Below are 16,342 nucleotides of genomic sequence, written 5' to 3' on the forward strand. Positions count from 1 at the left end.
GTGTATGTGTGTGAGGCTGTGTCTGTGTGTGTGGCTGTGTGTGTCTGTGTGTGTGAGTGTGTCTGTGTGTGTGGCTGTTTCTGTTCTGTGTGTGTCTGTGTGTGTGGCTGTGTCTGTGTGTATGGCTGTGTCTGTGTGTGGCTGTGTCTGTATGTGTGTGTGTGTGTGTGTGTCTGTGTCTGCGTGTGTGAGTGTGTCTGTGTGTGTGGCTGTGTCTGTGTGATTGTGGCTGTGTGTGTGTCTGTGTGTGGCTGTGTGTGTGTGAGTGTGTGTGTGCGAATGTGTGTGTGTCTGTGTGTATGGCTGTGTCTGTGTGTGTGTCTGTGTGTGTGGCTGTGTCTGTGTGTCTGTGGCTGTGTGTGTGTCTGTGTGTGTGGCTGTGTCTGTGTGTGTGTGTGAATGTGTGTGTGTGGCTGTGTCTGTATGTGTGTGTATGTCTGTGTGGCTGTGGCTGTGTGTGTGGCTGTGTCTGTGTGTGTATGTGAGTGTGTCTGTGTGTGTGGCAGTGTCTGTGCGTGCCTATGTGGTGGCTGTGTCTGTGTGTGTGCGTCTGTGTGTGTGGATGTGTCTGTGTGTGTCTGTGTGTGTGTGAGTGTGTCTGTGTGCGTGGTTGTGTCTGTGTGTGTCTGTGTGTGTGGTTGTGGCTGTGTGTGTGTCTGTGCGTGTCTGTGTATGTGGCTGTGTCTGTATGTATGTTTGTGTGTGTCTGTGTGTGGCTGTGTCTGTGTGTGTGTCTGTGTGTGTGAGTGTGTCTGTGTGTGTGTGTCTGTGTGTGTGAGCATGTGTGAGTGGCTGTGTCTGTGTGTGTGGCTGTGTCTGTGTGTGTGGCTGTGTCTGTGTGTGTGTCTGTGTGCGTGGCTGTGTCTGTGTGTGTGAGAGTGTGTCTGTGTGTGTGGCTGTGTCTGTGTGCGAATGTGTCTGTGTGTATGGCTGTGTCTGTGTGTGGCTGTGTCTGTATATGTGTGTGTGTCTGTGTGTGTGTCTGTGTGTGTGAGTGTGTCTGTGTGTGTGGCTGTGTCTGTGTGTGTGTGAGTGTGGCTGTGTGTGTGTCTGTGTGTGGCTGTGTGTGTGTGTGAGAGTGTGTGTGCGAATGTGTGTGTGTCTGTGTGTGTGGCTGTTTCTGTGTGTATATGTGTGTGTGGCTGTGTGTGTCTGTGTCTGTGTGAGTGTGAGTGTGTGTGTGGCTGTGTCTGTGTGTGTGGCTGTGTCTGTGTGTGTGTCTGCGCGTGTCTGTGTCTGTCTGTGTGTGTGTCTGTGCATGTCTGTGTGTGTGGCTGTGTCTGTGTGTGTGGCTGTGTCTGTGTGTGTGTCTGCGCGTGTCTGTGTCTGTCTGTGTGTGTGTCTGTGCATGTCTGTGTGTGTGGCTGTGCCTGTGTGTATGTGAGTCTGTGTGTGTGGCTGTGTCTGTGTGTATGGCTGTGTCTGTGTGCGTGTCTGTGTGTGTGGCTGTGTCTGTGTGCCTGTGGCTGTGTGTGTGTCTGTGTGTGTGGCTGTGTCTGTGTGTGTGTGAATGTGTGTGTGTGGCTGTGTCTGTATGTGTGTGTATGTCTGTGTGGCTGTGGCTGTGTCTGTGTGTGTGGCTGTGTCTGTGTGTGTATGTGAGTGTGTCTGTGCGTGCCTGTGTGTGTGGCTGTGTCTGTGTGTGTGCGTCTGTGTGTGTGGATGTGTCTGTGCGTGTGGCTGTGTGTGTCTGTGTGTGTGTGTGTGTCTGTGTGCGTGGCTGTGTGTGTGTGTGTCTGTGTGCGTGGTTGTGGCTATGTGTGTGTCTGTGCGTGTGTGTGCGTGTGCCTGTGTCTGTATGTGTGTTTGTGTGTGTGTGGCTGTGTCTGTGTGTGTGAGTGTGTCTGTGTGTGTGTCTGTGTGTGTTGCTGTGACTGTGTGTGTGGCTGTGTGTGTGAGTGTGTCTGTGTGTGTGGCTGTGTCTGTGAGTGTGGCAGTGTCTGTGTGAGTGTGTGGCCGTGTCAGTGTGTGCGTATTTGTGTGTGTGTGCCTGTGTCTGTATGTGTGTTTGTGTGTATGTGTGTGGCTGTGTCTGTGTGTGTGAGTGTGTCTGTGTGTGTGTCTGTGTGTGTTGCTGTGACTGTGTGTGTGTCTGTGTGTGTGTGTGTCTGTGTGTGTGGCTGTGTCTGTGTGTGTGGCAGTGTCTGTGTGAGTGTGTGGCCGTGTCAGTGTGTGCGTATTTGTGTGTGTGTATCTGTGTGTGTGGCTGTGTCTGTGTGTGTCTCTGTGTGTGGCTGTGTCTGTGTGTGGCTGTGTCTGTGTGTGTGTCTGTGTGTGTGTGTCTGTGAGTGTGTCTGTGTCTCTGAGGCTGAGTCTGTGTGTGTGCCTGTGTGTGTGCCTGTGTGTGTGACTGTGTCTGTGTGTGTATGTGAGTGTGTCTGTGTGTGTGGCTGTGTCTGTGTGTCTGTGTGTGTGGATGTGTCTGTGTGTGTGGCTGTGTGTGTCTGTGTGTGTGTCTATGTGTGTGGCTGTTTCTGTTCTGTGTGTGTCTGTGTGTGTGGCTGTGTCTGTGTGTGTGTCTGTGTGTGTGTGTGTTTCTGTGTCTCTGTGTGTGTGTGTGTCTGTGTGTGTGTGGCTGTGTCTGTGTGTGTGTGTGTCTGTGTATGTGGCTGTGTCTGTGTGTTTGGCTGTGTCTGTGTGTGAGTGTGTGTGTGTGTGGCTGTGTCTGTGTGTGTATGGCTGTGTCTGTGTGTCTGTATGAGTGTCTGTGTGTGTGTGTGCATGTGTGTGTGGCTGTGTCTGTGTGTGTATGTGAGTGTGTCTGTGTGTGTGGCTGTGTCTGTGTGTGTGTGAATGTGTGTGTGTGGCTGTGTCTGTATGTGTGTGTATGTCTGTGTGGCTGTGGCTGTGTCTGTGTGTGTGGCTGTGTCTGTGTGTGTATGTGAGTGTGTCTGTGTGTGTGGATGTGTCTGTGCGTGCCTGTGTGTGTGGCTGTGTCTGTGTGTGTGCGTCTGTGTGTGTGGATGTGTCTGTGCGTGTGGCTGTGTGTGTCCGTGTGTGTGTGGCTGTGTGTGTGTGTGTCTGTGTGCGTGGTTGTGGCTATGTGTGTGTCTGTGCGTGTGTGTGCGTGTGCCTGTGTCTGTATGTGTGTTTGTGTGTGTGTGGCTGTGTCTGTGTGTGTGAGTGTGTCTGTGTGTGTGTCTGTGTGTGTTGCTGTGACTGTGTGTGTGGCTGTGTGTGTGAGTGTGTCTGTGTGTGTGGCTGTGTCTGTGAGTGTGGCAGTGTCTGTGTGAGTGTGTGGCCGTGTCAGTGTGTGCGTATTTGTGTGTGTGTGCCTGTGTCTGTATGTGTGTTTGTGTGTATGTGTGTGGCTGTGTCTGTGTGTGTGAGTGTGTCTGTGTGTGTGTCTGTGTGTGTTGCTGTGACTGTGTGTGTGTCTGTGTGTGTGTGTGTCTGTGTGTGTGGCTGTGTCTGTGTGTGTGGCAGTGTCTGTGTGAGTGTGTGGCCGTGTCAGTGTGTGCATATTTGTGTGTGTGTATCTGTGTGTGTGGCTGTGTCTGTGTGTGTCTCTGTGTGTGGCTGTGTCTGTGTGTGGCTGTGTCTGTGTGTGTGTCTGTGTGTGTGTGTCTGTGAGTGTGTCTGTGTGTCTGTGTCTCTGAGGCTGAGTCTGTGTGTGTGCCTGTGTGTGTGCCTGTGTGTGTGACTGTGTCTGTGTGTGTATGTGAGTGTGTCTGTGTGTGTGGCTGTGTCTGTGTGTCTGTGTGTGTGGATGTGTCTGTGTGTGTGGCTGTGTGTGTCTGTGTGTGTGTCTATGTGTGTGGCTGTTTCTGTTCTGTGTGTGTCTGTGTGTGTGGCTGTGTCTGTGTGTGTGTCTGTGTGTGTGTGTGTTTCTGTGTGTGTGTGTGTCTCTGTGTGTGTGTGTGTCTCTGTGTGTGTGTGGCTGTGTCTGTGTGTGTGTGTGTCTGTGTATGTGGCTGTGTCTGTGTGTTTGGCTGTGTCTGTGTGTGAGTGTGTGTGTGTGTGGCTGTGTGTGTGTGGCTGTGTCTGTGTGTGTATGGCTGTGTCTGTGTGTCTGTATGAGTGTCTGTGTGTGTGTGTGTCTGTGTGTGTGCATGTGTGTGTGGCTGTGTCTGTGTGTGTATGTGAGTGTGTCTGTGTGTGTGGCTGTGTCTGTGTGTCTGGATGTGTCTGTGTGTGTGGCTGTGTGTGTCTGTGAGTGCGTGTGTGCATGTGTGTGTCTGTGAGTGCGTGTGTGTGTCTGTGTGAGTGTGTGTGTGGCTGTGTCTGTGTCTGTGTGAGTGTGTGTGTGTGTGTGTCTGTGTGTGTGTGAGTGCGTGTGTGTGTCTGTGCTATTTGGAGACTTAGCCCACAGAGGCAACTGCAGTCTTCCTGTTGGTGTCCAGTCCAGCTGCGCCGGAGAGAGGGGGGGTGGGGGGGGCTGGGTGGGGTCACGGTGTTCGGGAGGGTGTTGGGGTCCGGGGAGGAGGTGGTGTTAGGGTCGCGGGGGTGGGAGGGGTGACGTTGCCCGAAGGTGGCGGACGGGGCCTTGCGCCCTCTGTGTTTCTGTAGTCTCCTGAACAATGAGCAGATTTTTACAAACTCCCAGCCCCAGAGTAGGGGCAATTAATTGATTAATAAAATAGTACCCGCCCATCACGTTCGGATAATCGAGGTTCCCCTGTGCTGGGACATCGGCTGAACACATGTTGAGACAGCAGGATGGGGGAGGCTCGAAGGTCTGTTACTACATGCAACAAGTTTGGAAAGCTATATAGTTGGAAGAGGGAAAAGAAATTATCGTGTCTCAGGGGAAAGTGGGCTGAATTGTGTAACTCTCTCAAAGAGGCTAGCACAGGCACAGCTGGCTGAATGGCCTCCTGCTGACTGACTAACCAGTTTGGTTGCTGTCCTGGGTTCTTGCTGTGCCCCTCTCCAGGTGAATGGGCAGGGCTAGATTCACCTTCCTGTCACCTCTGCCTCGTACAGATTGTGGCTGCGATCCTCTCAATCACCGGGATCGTGCTGATCGCCTCCGTGGACGGTTTCCGCCGGGATTCCATCGTGGGGGTGGCGCTGGTCGTGGCATCCGCATCTACCTCCGCCCTTTACAAGGTGAGCGCCCTCACTCGCGGGAACACGGTTAAAGCGTTCGCATTCGTCTAGCGCCTTGCGCAGCCTCGGCACAGCCAATAAACTGCCTTCCTGTCTGAATCGTAACGGAGGAAGCGGGCCGGCCTCAGTTTGCACACAACAAGATCCCAAAACCCGCAATGGGAAGAATGGAATGCTTGCCTGATTCTGACGCTGTCAAATAGAGAGTCCCAGGGGTTCGGGTACAACGTCCTTTGACAGTTGCATCGCATATAGACGGTGGGGGGGGGATTAAAAAGGCGTTTAACACACTTTCCTTCATTGCTCAGACCATTGAGGTGGAAGGTCATGTTGAGGTTGTACAGGATGTTGGTGAGGCCACTTTTGGAATACAGCCTACAATTCCGGTCACCCTGCTAGAAGAAGGATATTATTAAACTGGAGAGGGTTCAGATAAGATTTACCAGGATGTCGCCGGGACGGGAGGGTTCGAGTTATAAGGAGAGGCTGGAGGAGGTTCAGGGGTGACCTTACAGAGGTTTATGAAACCATGGGGAGCATAGACAGGGTGAATAGGAAAAGTCTTTTCCCTTGGGTGGGAAAGTTCAAAACTAGGGGGCGGTTTTTAAGGCGAGAGGAGAAAGATTTAAGAGAGACCTGAAGGACAATTTTTTCCACACAGAGGGTGGTTCAAATGTGGAGGAACAGGTACAGTTACAGCATTTAGTGTCATAGAGATGTACAGCACGGAAACAGAGCCTTCGGTCCAACCCGTCCACGCCGACCAGATATCCCAACCCAATCTAGTCCCACCTGCCAGCACCCGGCCCATATCCCTCCAAACCCTTCCTATTCATATACCCACCCAAATGCCTCTTAAATGTTGCAATTGTACAGCCTCCACCATATCCTCTGGCAGCTCATTCCATACACTTACCACCCTCTGGGTGAAAAAGTTGCCACTTGGGTCTCTTTTATATCTTTCCCCTCTCACCCTAAACCTCTGCCCTCTAGTTCTGGACTCCCCAACCCCAGGGAAAAGACTTTGCCTATTTATCCTATCCATGGCCCTCATAATTTTGTAAACCTCTATAAGGTCACCCCTCAGCCTCCGACGCTCCAGGGAAAACAGCCCCAGCCTGTTCAGCCTCTCCCTACAGCTCAAACCCTCCAACTCTGGCAACATCCTTGTAAATCTTTTCTGAACCCTTTCAAGTTTCACAACATCTTTCCGATAAGAAGGAGACCAGAATTGCACGCAATATTCCAACAGTGGCCTAACCAATGTCCTGTACAGCCACAACTTGACCTCCCAACTCATGTACTCAATACTCTGACCGATAAAGGAAAGCATACCAAACGCCTTCTTCACTATCCTATCTACCTGCGACTCCACTTTCAAGGAGCTATGAACCTGCACTCCAAGGTCTCTTTGTTCAGCAACACTCCCTAGGACCTTACCATTAAGTGTATAAATCCTGCTAAGATTTGCTTTCCCAAAATGCAGCACCTCACATTTATCTGAATTAAACTCCATCTGCCACTTCTCAGCCCAATGGCCCATCTGGTCCAGATCCTGTTGTAATCTGAGGTAACCCTCTTCGCTGTCCACTACACCTCCAATTTTGGTGTCATCTGCAAACTTACTAACTGTACCTCTTATGCTCGCATCCAAATCATTTATGTAAATGACAAAAAGTAGAGGGCCCAGCACCGATCCTTGTGGCACTCAACTGTTCACAGGCCTCCAGTCTGAAAAACAACCCTCCACCACCATCCTCTGTCTTCTACCTTTCAGCCAGTTCTGTATCCAAATGACTAGTTTTCCCTGTATTCCATGAGATCGAACCTTGCTAATCAGTCTCCCATGGGGAACCCTGTCGAACGCCATACTGAAGTCCATATAGATCACATCTACTGCTCTGCCCTCATCAATCTTCTTTGTTACTTCTTCAAAAAACTCAATCAAGTTTGTGAGACATGATTTCCCATGCACAAAGCCATGTTGACTATCCCGAATCAGTCCTTGCTTTTCCAAATACATGTACATCATGTCCCTCAGGATTCCCTCCAACAACTTGCCCACCACCGAGGTCAGGGTCACTGGTCTATAGTTCCCTGCCTTGTCTTTACCACCCTTCTTAAACAGTGGCACCACGTTTGCCAATCTCCAGTCTTCCTGCACCTCACCTGTGACTATCGATGATACAAATATCTCAGCAAGAGCCCCAGCAATCACTTCTCTAGCTTCCCACAGAGTTCTCGGGTACACCTGATCCGGTCCTGGGGAGTTATCCACTTTTAACCATTTCATGACATCCAGCACTTCCTCCTCTGTATATCGGGACATTTTACAAGATGTCACCATCTATTTCCCTACAGTCTATATCTTCCATATCCTTTTCCACAGTAAATACTGATGCAAAATATTCATTTAGTATCTCCCTCATTTTCTGTGGCTCCACACAAAGGCCGCCTTGCTGATCTTTGAGGGGCTCTATTCTCTCCCTAGTTACCCTTTTGTCCTTAATATATTTGTAAAAACCCTTTGGATTCTCCTTAATTCTATGTGCCAAAGCAATCTCATGTCCCCGTTTTGCCCTCCTGATTTCCCGCTCAAGTATACTCCTACTGCCTTTATACTCTTCTGAGGATTCACTCAATCTATCCTGTCTCTACCTGACATAAGCTTCCTTCTTTTTCTTAATCAAACCCTTAATTTCTTAAGTCATCCAGCATTCCCTGTACCTACCAGCCTTCCCTTTCACCCTGACAGGAATATACTTTCTCTGGATTCTCATTATCTCATTTCTGAAGGCTTCCCATTTTCCAGCCATCCCTTTACCTGCGAACATCTGCCTCCAATCAGCTTTCGAAAGTTCTTGCCTAATACCGTCAAAATTGGCCTTTCTCCAATTTAGAACTTCAACTTTTAGATCTGGTCTGTCCTTTTCCATCATTATTTTAAAATGAATAGAATTACGTCCCCAAAGTGCTCCCCCACTGACACCTCAGTCACCTGCCCTGCCTTATTTCCCAAGAGTAGGTCAAGTTTTGCACCTTCTCTAGTAGGTACATCCACATACTGAATCAGAAAATTGTCTTGTACACACTTAAGAAATTCCTCTCCATCTAAACCTTTAGCACTATGGCAGTCCCAGTCGATGTTTGGAAAGTTAAAATCCCCTGCCATAACTACCCTATTATTCTTACAGATAGCTGAGATCTCCTTACAAGTTTGTTTTTCAATTTCCCTCTGACTATTGGGGGGTCTATAATACAATCTCAATAAGGTGATCATCCCTTTCTTATTTCTCAGTTCCACCCAAATAACTTCCCTGGATGTATTTCCGGGAATATCCTCCCTCAGCACAGCTGTAATGCTATCCCTTATTAAAAATACCACTCCCCCTCATCTCTTGCCTCCCTTTCTATCCTTCCTGTAGCATTTGTATCCTGGAACATTAAGCTGCCAGTCCTGTCCATCCCTGAGCCATGTTTCCGTAATTGTTATGATATCCCAGTCCCATGTTCCTAACCATTCCCTGAGTTCATCTGCCTTCCCTGTTCGGCCCCTTGCATTGAAATAAATGCAGTGTAATTTATTAGTCCTACCTTGTCCCTGCCTGCCCTGACTGTTTGACTCACTTCTGTTCTCAGCTGTACCCATCTCAGATCGATCTCTTTCCTCACTATCTCCCTGGGTCCCACCCCCCACCTTACTAGTTTAAACCCTCCCAAGCAGTTCTAGCAAATTTCCCTGCCAGTATATTAGTCCCCTCCCAATTTAGGTGCAACCTGTCCTTCTTGTACAGGCCACTTCTACCCCAAAAGAGATTCCAATGATCCAAAAAAGTGAATCCTTCTCCCATAAACCAGCTCCTCAGCCATTCATTCATCTGCTCTATCCTCCTATTCCTGCCCTCACTAGCTCGTAGCCCTGGGAGTAATCCAGATAGTACTACCCTTGAGGACCACCTTTTTAAATTTCTGCCTAACTCTCTGTAATCTCCCGTCAGAGTCTCAACCTTTTCCCTTCCAATGTCGTTGGTTCCAATGTGGACAATGACCTCCTGCTGGCCCCTCTCCCCCGTGAGAACATTCTGCACCCTCTCTGAGACATCCTTGATCCTGGCACCAGGGAAACAACATACCATTCTGATTTTTCTCTGCTGGCCACAGAAACGTCTGTCTGTACCTCTGACTACAGAATCCCCTAACACAATTGATCTCTTGGAAGCCGATGTACCCCTCGTTACATTAGAGCCAGTCTCAATACCAGAAACCTAGCTGTTTGTGCTACGTTCCCCTGAGAATCCAACACCCCCTACATTTTCCAAAACAGCATACCTGTGTGAAATGGGTATATCCACAAAAGACTCCTGCCCTTGGTGCCGACCTCTCTCACCCTTCCTGGAGTTAACCCATCTATGTGACTGTATCTGAGACTGTCCCCCCTTCCTATAACTTCCATCCATCACATACTGTTGCTGTTACAAATTCCTCATTGCTTCTATCTGTCTCCCCAACCGATCCACTCAATCTGATAAGATCCGCATCCTTAAAAAGACATTTGGACAGGTACATGAATAGGAAAGGTTTAAGGGGATATGGGCCAAACGCAGGAAAGTGGGACTAATTCAGTTTGGGGAGCTTGGACAAGTTGGACTGAAGGGTCTATGTCTGTGCTGTATGACTCTATGACTGAGGGATAACTCCTGACCCCAACTAAGGGGAGAGCTCCCCCTACTGTTCTTCTTCCATCAGAGTCTGTGGGATCCTTTATACCCCGTTGAGAGAGTAGACGGGGTTCTGAGTTTAACATCACATCTGAAAGACATCGCCTTTGACAATGCAATACTCCCCCTCCCCGGGAGCAGGCAACAGGGATTGTCTGCTTGGATCGTGGCGGGTCTCGAACCCACAACTGCGTGCTTCGAGAGTGAGGTGGCTACAGCCGAGGGTGGCTCTGTTGGTCTGTTACACTTGCAAAGGGGAGTGTTGTGTAGCCCACCCTAATTTCCCACAGAGTAGCAAGTCAACTGGCATGGGAACAGTGGCAGGGAATACCTTAGGGATAAATGTTTTTTAATTCCAACAGGGCTGAGACATAAATGGATGGGCGTGGCGCTACAGTTACACAGAGTTCTCGTTCAGTCCCATCTTGAGTAACTGGGTCTAGTTTGAGCACCATACTTCAGGTCGGAGATAGTTTAACTTTGGGGGGGGACGCAATGAGGAGAGGTTTGTTTCTCTCAGAGGGTTGTTAGCCAGTGGAATTCTCTTCCCAGAAACAATGGATTTATTCAGGGCTGAGTTAGATGGATTTTTAATAGACAAGGGTTATGTCGTGACAGACTGCAAAATGAAATTGAGGCCACAACGAGGTCAGCAATGGTCTTACTGAAAGTCCAGATGGTCTACTCCTCCTGCTAAATCCTACGTACCAACAGATTCAAGGACAGCTTCTTCCCAGCTGTTAACAGACTTATGAACAGACTACTCATATATTACAGTTGATCTTTCATTGCACCTTCTCTGTGGCTGTAACACTATAATCTACATTCTGGTCCATTACCCTGATTTATTTATGTAAGGTATGATTTGTCTGGATAGCACGCAAAACAATACTTTTCACTGGATCTCGGGACATCTTACAATAATAAATCAAATCAAATGTTGCCACGTTCACTGCAACGACATTCAGCTAAATTACGAGGAGAGTTTGCAAAGATTAGGCTTGTATTCACTTCAAGCAGATAAAAGGATTTCCTGGTTCCAAGACGGGGAAACGAGGCATTGGTGTGGATTTGATGTCTTTTGGACATTTATCCAAGTTGGTCTCAAACAAGAAGAGTACAGTATAGGAAGAATGTCGTTAGCCTGGAGTTAACTCAGTGTTCCTTGGCCAACAGGTCCTGTTTAAGCTCCTACTTGGCAGAGTGAGCTGCAGGGAAGTGGCCCTCTTTCTCACTGCACTGGGTGCCTTCAACCTCCTCTTCCTCAGCTGGGTCGCTGTCATCCTGTACGTCACCAGAGTGGAACACTGGCCTTCTGCCAGGGACGTACCCTGGGAGCAGCTGTGTGGACTGGCTGCCCTCCTCTTAGGTACGTGAGTGTATTTCACCTCATCCTCATGCACGGCGTTGGATTAGTCTGAGGTGGTAAAACCAAACAATGCCCATTTGCAAACCTGGGTCTGTCTGGCAGGTTAGATCACTGTAACTATAAAGAACTCTGTCTTTTCTGCTGACTGTGAGGAATGTAGGTGAAAAGGTTAGACTGCCTGGTTCTACACCACGAAACAGCTTCTAATTCAGCACCAACTGGGCAACCCTTTGAGGCTGCAATGAGAGCTGATGTGAGAAATGTAAAAGGGACACACTTGTAGCTTACTGGAATACCAATCCTGGGAGCGTTTGATGAGGACTTACAGGTACTGTCTATCTAACCCTGTGTTGTAACTATCCCAGGTGTGTTAGATGTGGACAGCACAGATGGAGTTTTACTCTGAATTGTTCTCAATGACTAGGAGGTCTAGAACCAGGGGTCACAGCCTCAGGTTACCGGTAGGCCATTTAGCACAGACATAAGAAGGAATTTCTTCACCCAGAGAGTGGTGAGCCTGCGGAATTGTCTTCCACAGGAAACTGTTGAGGCATTGAAGACTTTCAAGAAAGATGTAGATATAGTTCTTAAGTCTAAATGAATCAAAGGACATAAGGGGAAAGAGGGAATAGGGTACTGGATGATCAGTTCTGATCATATTGAGTGGCCTACCCCTGGGAATGATTAATAATATAGTACAGAGAATCTTGTGTTGTTACTATAGGATTGTGACAGAGGCTTGATGGTGAGTTGGTGGCTGAACACCTACATTGACCCACAAAAATGTTCTTTCTCTTTCAGTATTCAATGCTGTGATCAACTGTGGGGCTACAGTAACCTTCCCTGTCTTGGTGTCGTTGGGAGCATTTCTGAGCATACCAGTAAACGCCGGTGAGGCTAACACAGCAGCTCCCTCATAATGCAGCACATATCATGCGACACACCAAATTTTAGCTAGCGCTGCATCTGGGTTTGTACTCCCTGACCAAAGAGTATACTTAAATTAGTACTTAGACAAGAAAACACTGTACAATCTATATAAACGTGGCACTGCAGCAAACAGTCTCCTCGTGCAGTACTGCAGACTACAGAGTCGATTTACACCATGGCAGTCAACAAGTTCAAATGCAACAAGAGTTGGATAATACCCAGGCTTGGACTGACAAGTGGCAAGTAACATTTGCGCGACACTAATGCCAGGCTATGACCATCACCAATAACAGACAATCTAACCATTGCCCTTTGACATTCAATGGCATTACCATTGAATCAATATCCTGGGGGTTATTATTGACCAGAAACTCAAATGGACTCACCACATAAATACAATGGCAACAAGACTGGGTCAGAGACGAGGGATACTGCAGCAAGTAACTCACCTCCTGATATCCCAAAGCCTGTCCACCATCTACAAGTCAGGAGTGTGATGGAATACTCCCCACTTACCTGGATGAATGCAGCTCCAACAACACTCAAGAAGCTTGACAGCATCGAGGATAGAGCAGGCTGTTTGATTGGCACCACATCGACAAACATCACTCCCTCCACCACTGATGCTCACCAGCAGCAGGGTGTACCATTTACAAGATGCACTGCAGAAATTCACCAAAGATGCTCAGACCAGCACCTTCCAAACCCACAACTGTTCCCATCTAGAAGGACAAGGGTAGCAGATAAAGGGAACACCACCATCTTCCAAGTTCCCCTTTAAGCCACTCGCCATTCTGATTCGGAAATATGTCGCCGTTCCTTCACTGTGGCTGGGTCAAAATCCTGGAATTCCGTCCCTAATGGCACTGTGGGTCAAGTCACAGCAGGTGGACCGCAGCAGTTCAAGGGCAACTAGGGATGGGCAATAAATGCGGGACCAGCCAGCAATGCCCACATCCCATCAATAAATTAGCACATTACTGCAATAGACAGAGCCTTTGTGAAGACAGCATGACAGCAAACAGTCTACAGAGTCAATTCACGCTTAACATTACGGCAAACTGTCACCAAACAGCTATGTGAACATCGCACTGCAGCTAAGAGATCCCAGAGTCTGTTTAAACAGGGTCCTACTCAAACAGTCTACAGAATCCATTTAAACAGAACTGCAGCAAATGATTTTAAAAAAAGATTCTTCAGCAATATTAAATAGGGCCATGGTGTAGCCGTGGGAATCAGTGTGGGTGTCTGTCAGGCCCCAGGGGGAACAGACTGGAAGGGAGAAAGAATACTGGTACTGTAGATGGAGCTCCCAGGGATGGGAGCCTCAGTGGAGGTCTATTGAGTGAGATGGAATAAAGTAGTGAGGTATTATTTAATTTAAGTTATTTAAATTTAGTTTAAGTTAGTATTTATTTAATATGTTTAGTTTAGTTTAAGGTAAATAGATCTGTTTGTTCTGGTAGAATAGTAGGTCATTTATTAACAATGGTATTATGTTATGGTCTGTTTTGTACTGCCTTTTTTCTGTTTTTCTTCTTTTTCTGTAAAAAGAGAAAAAAGATTCTACCAACTTCAGCAAACGGAATTCATGTAGCAATTCCAGTCTCTCCCGGTAAAAACGGTGAGATTTCACCATTATCTACGAGAATGGAAGACATACACAAAATTAACACCTACAGAGATGTGGTGAAACTGACCAGTGAAATAATCCAGCATTGGAAATAAAAATTGCAACATAATTCCACCACTTTGCTCACCACCGTTTCTCAATCTCTCCCTTTTCTCGTTCACAGTCACTGATGTTTATTGTGGTACGATGCCAGGCCTTGGTGATGTGAGACTTGCTGCCCTACTTGTCCTTTGCCTGGCCTTCTTGCTGCTGCTGCTGCCGGAAGAATGGGACTCCATCGCCCTGGATCTCCTGACCAAGCTCAGAGGGAAGACAGCGAAGGGGGAACTGGGGCCCAAAAGTGCTGAGAGCAGCTCGCCGGTGGGGGTCCGAATCAGGGTGACTGGGGTGGGCTCTTTAGTCACCAGTCTGAGGAGCTCGTAGACGAGGGACAGTCCCACAGAATAGGGAGATTTTCCATGCTCCAATTCAATGAATTAACTACACGGAGTAAAGATGGCAGCCAATGTGTTACAGCTGTAGTATGTAGAGGCTGGTGGACCCCAGTGCTTTCCATTGTGACCCACTTCTACTGCTCGAGGAATTTCAGCTCAGAGTTGATGGAGTGTAGGAGGTTGATAAGTGACCTTACAGAATGAGGGGTATAGATAGGGTTAATGGTAGTTGTCTTTTCCCTGGGTGGGGGATTTCAAGACGCACGTTTTTTAGGTGAGAGGAGAGAGATTTTAAAAAGACACAAGGGGCAAATTCTTTACTCAGAGAGTGGTTCGTGTGTGGAATGAATTTCCAGAGGATGCGGTGGATGTGGGTACAGTTACAATATTTAAAAGGCATTTGGAGTCATGAAGTCATAGAGATGTACAGCACGGAAACAGACCCTTTGGTCCAACTCGTCCATGCCGACCAGATATCCCAACCCAAACTAGTCCCACCTGCCAGCACCCGGCCCATATCCCTCCAAACTCTTCGTATTCATATACCCATCCAAATGCCTCTTAAATGTTGCAATTGTACCAGCCTCCACCACTTCCTCTGGCAGCTCATTCCATACACACACTACCCGCTGCATGAAAAAGTTGCCCCTTAGGTCTCTTTCATATCTTTCCCCTCTCACCCTAAACCTATGCCCTCTTGTTCTGGACTCCCGACCCCAGGGAAAAGACTTTGCCTATTTACCCTATCCATGCCCCTCATAATTTTAGAAACCTCTATAAGGTCACCCCTCAGCCTCCGACGCTCCAGGGAAAACAGCCCCAACCTGTTCAATCTCTCCCTGTAGCTCAAACCCTCCAACCCTGGCAACATCCTTGTAAATCTTTTCTGAACCCTTTCAAGTTTCACAACATTTTTCCAATAGGAAGGAGACCAGAATTGCACGCAATATTCCAACAGTGGCCTAACCAATGTCCTGTACAGCTGCAACATGACCTCCCAACTCCTGTACTCAATACTCTGACCAATAAAGGAAAGCATACCAAATGCCTTCTTCACTATCCTATCTACCTGCAACTCCACTTTCAACAAGCTATGAACCTGCACTCCAAGGTCTCTTTGTTCAACAACACTCTCTAGGACCTTACCATTAAGTATATAAGTCCTGCTAAGATTTGCTTTCTCAAAATGCAGCACCTCACATTTATCCGAGTTAAACTCCATCTGCCACTTCTCAGCCCATTGGCCCATCTGGTCCAGATCATTAGGATAAGTACATTAATAGGAAAGGTTTGGAGGGGTATGGGCCAGGAGCAGGCAGGTGGGAGTAGTTTAGTTTGGGATAATGTTTGGCATGGACTGGTTGGACCTAAGGGTCTGTTTCCATGCTGCGTGACTCAATGACTCTCAATGAGCTGGAGCCTAAGCTGTGGACACTCTGGACATATCAGGTATCTCTGGACACTGTTTCAGGAGGCTGTCATACCCTTGAGATGAACTACACCAAATTAGGTATGTCACAAAATTATGGATATTACTGCAGAGCAGAACCTTTGGGGAAAACATTACAGCAAAATAGTGACGCAGAACATTTTCTGAAGCATTCGGATTACCCGAGCAATACAATCAGATCAACGTTCAAATTTTATGCCGCAAATATTCAAGGAATAATGAATAGGTTGGGAACAAAACAATTTACTCCTTCGACCTATCATTGTCTGGGGGTTGTGTAGGAAAATGGTGTTGAAATAAAAGATTGATCATGATCCCACTGAATGGTGGAGCTGGCTTGAGGGACTGAATTGCCTATTTCTTACGTTCTAAGACGGAGAAGGCAAGGGTTTGGATAGATCTATTCGCAGTGGTGAAATGGCAATTTTTCTTTCACAAAAGAAACTTGAGAAGTCAAAGGAAGAATGGGGAAAGACTCTGGTGGGGGGGGCAAGTTCAGAAATAAGCAAGGGAACAGGACTTTAAAGCCCCCATTGGCAACCTAAATGCAGTGTGAGTAAGCAGGGTGTGTGACATCTTCTCCACTAAACTGACTGCATCCAAGCAAGTGCCCTCTGTCCTGATACTTGAGCAGAGATGCTGACACTAAAGCAGTTCATGTACAGCACTAAAGGCTATTACCCAGTTTGTATAACTTTGACTCAGAGCAGAGAAACAACAGCTTTATCTTGTGAAATCAATAAAATGTTTGTTACC

General features: G+C 47.8%; 1 protein-coding gene across 1 annotated transcript in view; it reads left to right on the forward strand.

Moving 5' to 3' along the window:
- The window catches only part of LOC122547041 (solute carrier family 35 member F3-like), a 52,573-nt gene extending 36,231 nt beyond the window's left edge, over nt 1-16,342 (forward strand). Inside the window, exons 4-7 of the mRNA XM_087983630.1 lie at nt 4,927-5,052; nt 10,947-11,139; nt 11,941-12,030; nt 13,866-16,342. Of these exons, the coding sequence (XP_087839756.1) occupies nt 4,927-5,052; nt 10,947-11,139; nt 11,941-12,030; nt 13,866-14,125 (669 nt within the window). The 3' untranslated portion in view covers nt 14,126-16,342. The remainder of the gene's footprint in view (nt 1-4,926; nt 5,053-10,946; nt 11,140-11,940; nt 12,031-13,865) is intronic.

Source organism: Chiloscyllium plagiosum, unplaced genomic scaffold, assembly GCF_037043375.1.
Source record: "Chiloscyllium plagiosum isolate Xiang-an unplaced genomic scaffold, Cpla_swu_hap1 HiC_scaffold_46, whole genome shotgun sequence".
In the NCBI taxonomy this organism is placed as follows: Eukaryota; Metazoa; Chordata; class Chondrichthyes; order Orectolobiformes; family Hemiscylliidae; genus Chiloscyllium; species Chiloscyllium plagiosum.